The following is a 6,822-nucleotide window of genomic DNA, read 5'->3' as shown; positions in this document are numbered from 1 at the left end:
ATTAACACTACTGAGATGGAACAACATAATAAACTAGTGTTAACTAGTCGTCAACCCGTGCATTCGCACGGCCTAGTTGCTTAATATTACATTAGGTCAATATTGCTAACATAGAATTATGAGTTGTGTAAAACTATATCAAGATGGTGCCATCTAATCATACTAAAGGACTTGAGCAACAGAGATTGATAGGAGAGCGTGATTCCACAAATACGTTAGTCGGACAGAGTTAATCTCATTAAATTATAAGCTAACGCATGAAAATAATATGCACTGAGATAACTTGATATCATTTTTTGTATGGTTACACTATCCCTTATATATTGAGGGAAATGATTAAAATTATTCAAGCATTATTCAAAGTCGACTAATATATTTCTTACTTACTTAGGTATATTAATATTCGATCCGTATAGGCTTCAACTATCTCAAGAAGTTACGCGTATACCAATGATAGTCCCCAATGAAAATATTAAACTATATTAACTATGGCATGCTTTAATAATTCTGTTTACCTTAATGATAAAAATTGCTACTATCACAAATTATCTTATTCTATAAAAATCACAAAGTAGAATATTCCAATACACTTGATATTCTTGACAGTTCATATATCTTTCAAACTAACTTAGTACTTTCTAAAAAGAAAATAATCAGAACTCGTTTCATTGATCGTCAAGTAACAGAAAGGAAAAAAATGTATTGGAAGTTAAAAAATGACATAACTGAATACATTTGGAATTTGTAGAATGCCACGACTTGAAGAGAGCCTTTGTTTAAAATCATAGCAAATAATCTCAATAACGGATTTGTATTAGACAGTATAGATGTGCTACATCCACGATGGTCTTAGATGATTTTTTGTATTGCTGCGTTTACAGGTGCTAACTGCATACCACACTTTTGTGTTATTACTGAGCTAACAGGCCGGGATGAGGGCTTTGTTCTTCTCCTTTTGTAGTCTCCGATTCTTCGTTCTTGGTTAAACCAGAAACAATAAGAGAGCTTGGTAGTTCCAATCATGAATGTTGCAGCAACCCATAAGATGATTTCAAATTAAAATCTTGATAACCGGTGATAATAGCCTTGTACGTACAACTGCAGATTGTCATAGGCATGCACTTTTGAGAGAACAGTTCCAGTTAAAGAAAATCATCTACTTACAATTTTTACTTTGTTCATAGATAAGCAGACATAGAAACATGGAATATTAATTTCTCTATTTAACATTAAATACTGGGTGCCATATCACATATATCCTGGAGGAGTTGAGAAATTAAGTATATACTGGAAATATTAGCACATATGAGTGTTGTACTAATTCAGTGTTGATGTGGTAATTATGAGTAAAATACTGGCAAGCCTACCTCACCGCTGAAGGAAAATGCATCTCCATATATTTAGCAACATCCGATGTAAAACTGCTAATTACATGTCGTGGACAGCTTTGACCCTTTGTACACGACGCGGCCACAATAATGATTCATTGCCTCCGTTGGTGGACTGCATTTGGTGAATTTTCGTGTGAACCTGCATGACCTGAGGGAGAAGCTTTGATTAGACCTGAAAGTAAAACCAGACAACTTGTAAGCTTCAATCAAATCCAGAACACAGCTACACCTTTCTTCCGATGGTTGAACCCATCATCTCTTACATGTCCCACCTCCACGTATCCAGTGCAGGTGTTTGTGCTAGAAAATCCATGAAACAAAAGCAATGCTTTGAACTGTGATGATTTGATCACTCAAGCAGGTAGAAAATAGAAATGAGTAGCAATATGTATAGCATTAACATCGATCATGGAAGTACCTCAGTTACGTCATGTTCTTGAGAATCCAGTGGTCATGGGAATCCATCCGATAGAATAAGTAGGAACAACAAATATAATATACTATTATTTGTGGAGACTTCCCTTGCGGTTGAACTACCAAAACATCTTATATTGAAGAATCAGATGGAGTGTTTATTAAAAAATACGTAAAAATAATTTGGTAATATCTTATCATATTTTGTACATAAAAGCGAGAGAGGTATAATAGTAGGTTCTAAGATACGTATATGAACCTTATCAATTGAGAGGCAAATATCCATCACTCCCAGCTAGCAGGAATAGCTACATTAATTTTCTAAAGTACCCGATCTAGAGTAAACAAAAAATTTGTGTTCAATATAACACCATAAACTTTATTGAACCAGGCAAGGGTCCATTTAGTCCCCAACTCTCCTCTCCCTCTCTACTTCATAAAAGAAAAATCAAGCACACGTGGATATGTGTGAAGTTTATTTTGCTTCTGCATTGCCTACATACAACTGAAAGTAATCAGAACTCAGGAGCTTGTCGAAGTTATTTTGAGATGGACAACAACTGCAGTCTGGGGGGTTGTAGGCCGCTGTGACTGCCTCGGTTCTTCCCTAGATAGCCTCCCGATGGTGGTTCCCTGTACCATAGCTGGAATCACATGCACAAATCGGCTTAAAACATCTTATGTAGCACTATGCGGCATAAAAAAAGGTTAGTTTCTCCCCATGTAACAGTGTCATAACTATGGAGATGCTCCCCGCATAAAACACTTTGGTGACGTACATCATCGTTGTCGATGTCTAGAGAGATCATTAGTCGCCAAATGATGGACGTGATAAATAGTGGCCAATATTGGTGTAAACTATTACCTATGATGCAAATTTTCGCTGTCCATGAATTCTCAGTAATTACCTGTGGTACAATGGAGTGATGGACAGACATCATGTGCCAAGAACAGGCTGCGAAGATATATGTGTGAGAGATTGGGAGAGAGATATACATGAGATTGGGGGAGAGATAGAGAGGTAAGAAGATATATGCATGAGAGATTTTTTTTCCAGAGACTGGGAGAGTTAGGCAATTGGAGAGAGATATGAGAGTTTTGTACGTGAGCGTTTGTTAGAGATACGTGAATGATTCTGTGAGCTGGGCCATGGGAGAATATACGTGGGAGAGAGATGGTTGAGTTTTTTTCTTGTGAGTTGATCGGGTCAGGGAAGAGAGATTTTTTTTTTCTTGTGAGTCGATCTACACCGTAATAATTCGGTCCCATCAAATTAATGGCTCGCAAAATCTAATTAGCGTGGTAATTTCTAGGGAGTCTCAAATTAGTATAGGTATAGATAGATTATGAATATGTTGTGATCATGCATCTTAGTGCCTTTTCCGACTGGTACTACTCCCTAGGATCTGAATTGGCTCCATGCGCACACTGCTATGGTTTGCAGGCTATTCTTGTGAAGACCCTATACACCATTACAATTCCTTAAACAACATGTATGACAAATGCAAGAATGCATGGTATCAGTAGAATGTAGACTGGGTCAAAGAACTGCAAACCTTATTAGTAGCAGAACACTCAAAACTCATTGGTTTCCATAATTATGCCATGATAATCTTTTCATCCTTAAAATTGAACTTTCCAGGCACACCATCAAGGGGCTAAGGTCTTGAGTTTAGGCCCCAGCTTTCGCAATTTATCCAAAAATTGCTGCTGCCCGACTTCCCACGTCATAAATGAGAGGGGATCTTGAAGTGTATATGTGGTCCATGTGGATGACCTGGCCCTTTTCATCAATTCGAACATTTGGTTGCGTTGGCTCGTGCATGAAGTTCGAACGTCCTGCGCGTGGAGGAGAGGAGGGAGTGGTGGTCAAGAGAGGCAATTTCATGGCAGCATGGTGTTTCATGGAGACAAGGGAGAGAAGGGCTGTCGAAAGTGAATGATTGGACAAGGGGATTCATCATGGGGATAAAGAAGATATAAGGATAATGTTGGGGATGAGCGGTTGCGCACGACCCACCTAGCAGATGACCCTGCGCGCGTGCGTGGCCGCGACAAGAGGAACAAGAATTTGGGTCACAATTTAACACATGCCACCATGGCGGCTACTATGGGCAACATCTAACTATCTGTCTATATAAACCCAGCAACATCCCAACCAATATCCAGGGGTGTAGGCAGGTACATATAGATACATACATACCATGGAATTCGTGCTAACTGTGTTCCTACTTTCTATTGTGTTGTGCATCAGCGCAGTTGCCGTCTTCCGGCGTCGTGCTTGGGCTTGGGCCGTCCACGACGGTCAACAGCCGATCATCGAGATCCATGACCCTACCATCGCCCGCCGAGCGCTCATCGACCACGCTGATGCCTTCTGCAACCGACCGCTGAACCTATTCCCTGTGGCCCTGGTCAGCGGGCGTCGCCGCAGTCACAGTGACAACCTCACGTCCGTGCCCTACGGCCCGCGTTGGCGCGCTCTCCGGTGCACCCTCAACGCCGCGGTCCTCCACCCGTCACGTCTTGGACACACGGACCCGCTGCGCCTCGAGGCCATGGATACTCTCGTTGCTGACCTCTGCGTCCGCGTCCAGTGCGGCGGCGGCGGTGAGATTGTCGTCCGTGACATCCTCAACGCCGCCGTGTTTCCGCTGGTGGCTCGCATGTGCTTCGGTAGCGGCGTGGACGAGGGTCACGTATGCGCCATGCGTGACTTGCTCCAGGCCTTTGTGCTGGCCGTTGATGGCAGCAAAGATTTTGCCGGCTCCAAGACGGCGAAGCTGCTGCACTGGAGGCAGTGGCGCCGGTTCCTCGCCTTCCGAGGCAAGCAGGCTGAGCTTTTCCTCCCTCTGGTCAACGCAAGACGGAACGCTAACCGTCATCTCACGCTCAGCGGTGGCCTGCCGGCATATCTAGACCACCTCCTCGACGCCCGCGTCCCCGTCGACGACGACACAGCCGACGGCAAGGCCCTGCGCCCTCTCACAGACGACGAGCTGGTGAGCCTTCTCTCGGAGTTCCTCGGTGCTGGGCCAGGGACCGTGGTATCCAGCATGGAGTGGACCCTCGCCCACCTCGTGCTCCAGCCGGAGGTCCAGAACAACATCCGACGCGAGGTCGACGCCGTGGAGGGCGCATTGTCCGAGACACGCGTCCGGCAGATGAAGTACATGCACGCCATCGTGCTAGAGAGCCTTCGGCTCCACCCGCCGATTCCGGTGTTGCTGCGCGACGTGCCTGATCAGGCGGTCGCCGAAATCCTGGGATGCGCCGCCGCCGCCGTGCCGACGGAGGGAATGCGGGCGCACTTCAACCTGGGAGAGATCGGCAGGGACAAGAATGCGTGGACGGACCCGGACGCGTTCCGTCCGGAGCGCTTCCTCGCCGGGGGCGAGGGGGAGGGCGTGGGCCTGGTGCCGGGGCCCAAGCGCAAGGAGATCAAGATGATGCCGTTCGGCGCGGGGCAGAGGGCGTGCCCGGGGGGAGGGCTCGCCACCATGCATGTCAAAAGCTTCGTGGCGGCGCTGGTACGTGAGTTCGAGTGGGAGCCGCCGGCGAGGGGAGGCGTCGACCTCACGGAGCTGGATGGGTTCTTCAAGGTGATGAAGAGCCCGCTCCGGGCGCGGGTGACGCCGCGGTAGCTTCCACGCCTGCGCCATGCAGCACGTAGTAGGAATAAGATCAAACGTACGTGCTCCCTCCTCCTTCCTGTGTTATAGTCACTCATATAGACTTGCTGCATGCGTACGTGCTCCCTATGTCTGTTGGATTGTACTCCCTCTCCCTCTGTTCATAAATATAAACATGTTTTGGAGAGTTTAATATAAACAAGAGTACATACAGATTAAAATAAGTGAACAAGCACAACACGGCAGCACTACTGGAAAATTCATCGTTATCGCGTTCTTTACTGTTTGCCGAGTACAAGAACACGGGATCACAGTACGTATGCCGAGAGCCCTATGAAAGACACCCGATAAATAGGAGCCACGTGGCACGGCCGTTTGCAGTTAGCAGCAAGGAATCCACCACGAGCACTGGATAATTTGTCACTGCCATGCCAACGTACTGATTCAAAACTGTAGTAGTACGCAGGCATGGGAGTGTTTGTCTGTAAAGTTGGATAAATAAACAGAGACTGCCAGGCTGATGCCATGGGAGTGTTTGTCTGTAGTACACAAGAATCACCGCGGCATATATTTGGCACTGCCAGGCTGCTGCGCTACAGGAATTTTTTTTCCAAATTTGACTAAATAAACAGAGACTCTTTTTTGCAAAAAACTTGGTTGGTCATCGTAGCAGAAAATCTAGTAATAGTAATAATTGGGCGAGTAAAGAGTGCTCAAAGCGATCTGATCTGACCGGCCCGGATGGGACGGACACCCACTGTTGATGTTGTCTGGAAATAATTGGAAGAGCGAGAGAGATGAGATCTGGATTGATTGACTGTCGATCGATCGAGCCAGCGAGAGTAAATAGCATAAAACTACTACTTTACAGGTTAGGGTTTCAAAAAACTACCGAATTTATTTTTTTCGCTGATAACTACCAAATCAGGGGTTGGCTGTTTCAAAAAACCCCAACTCCTCTTTGTTAAAAAATTAAACATGTTTATGACAGGTTGGGCCGCCACTCGTTTGGTTGACCATTTGTTTGACTGTTAACTGACTTGTGGGGGCCATATGTCAGCGCCTCATCCACAGATTTTTTACGAAATAGCCCTTACAAATATTTTCAAAAAGCAATCGGGTCCCTGAAATCATTTTACAAAAGCAATCGGGTCCTTGGACTGTCGCCGTCGCGCCTCCAAAGGGCTCTGCCCGTGGTCGTCGCCGCGCGCCATGGGGCTCCGCCCACGGTTGCCGCGCACGCTATGGGGGCCTTGTGTGCAGGCCGCCGCCCGGAGTAGTGGCTGGAGAGGCTGGAGAGCTCGTCGGGCCTGGCAGCGGAGGGCGCATGCGGTGGCGCCCGCAGCGCCCGGATCCACGCCCCTCGCCTGTGCCAGCTGCTGCCT

At 46.3% G+C, this 6,822-nt stretch overlaps 1 protein-coding gene across 1 annotated transcript; it reads left to right on the top strand.

The window, feature by feature from the left end:
• The first annotated feature begins 3,964 nt into the window (after positions 1-3,964).
• Positions 3,965-5,549, top strand: LOC119366733 (cytochrome P450 89A2-like). The gene has a single exon (XM_037632467.1). It carries the CDS (start codon positions 4,010-4,012, stop codon positions 5,447-5,449), a length of 1,440 nt encoding a protein of 479 aa, XP_037488364.1. The 5' UTR covers positions 3,965-4,009; the 3' UTR covers positions 5,450-5,549.
• Positions 5,550-6,822: the final 1,273 nt, after the last annotated feature.

The sequence above is a fragment of the Triticum dicoccoides genome, chromosome 2B (genome assembly GCF_002162155.2).
Source record: "Triticum dicoccoides isolate Atlit2015 ecotype Zavitan chromosome 2B, WEW_v2.0, whole genome shotgun sequence".
NCBI lineage: Eukaryota > Viridiplantae > Streptophyta > Magnoliopsida > Poales > Poaceae > Triticum > Triticum dicoccoides.
The sequence above is the reverse complement of the archived record's forward strand: the minus strand, read 5'-3'. Positions and strand labels throughout refer to the sequence as shown.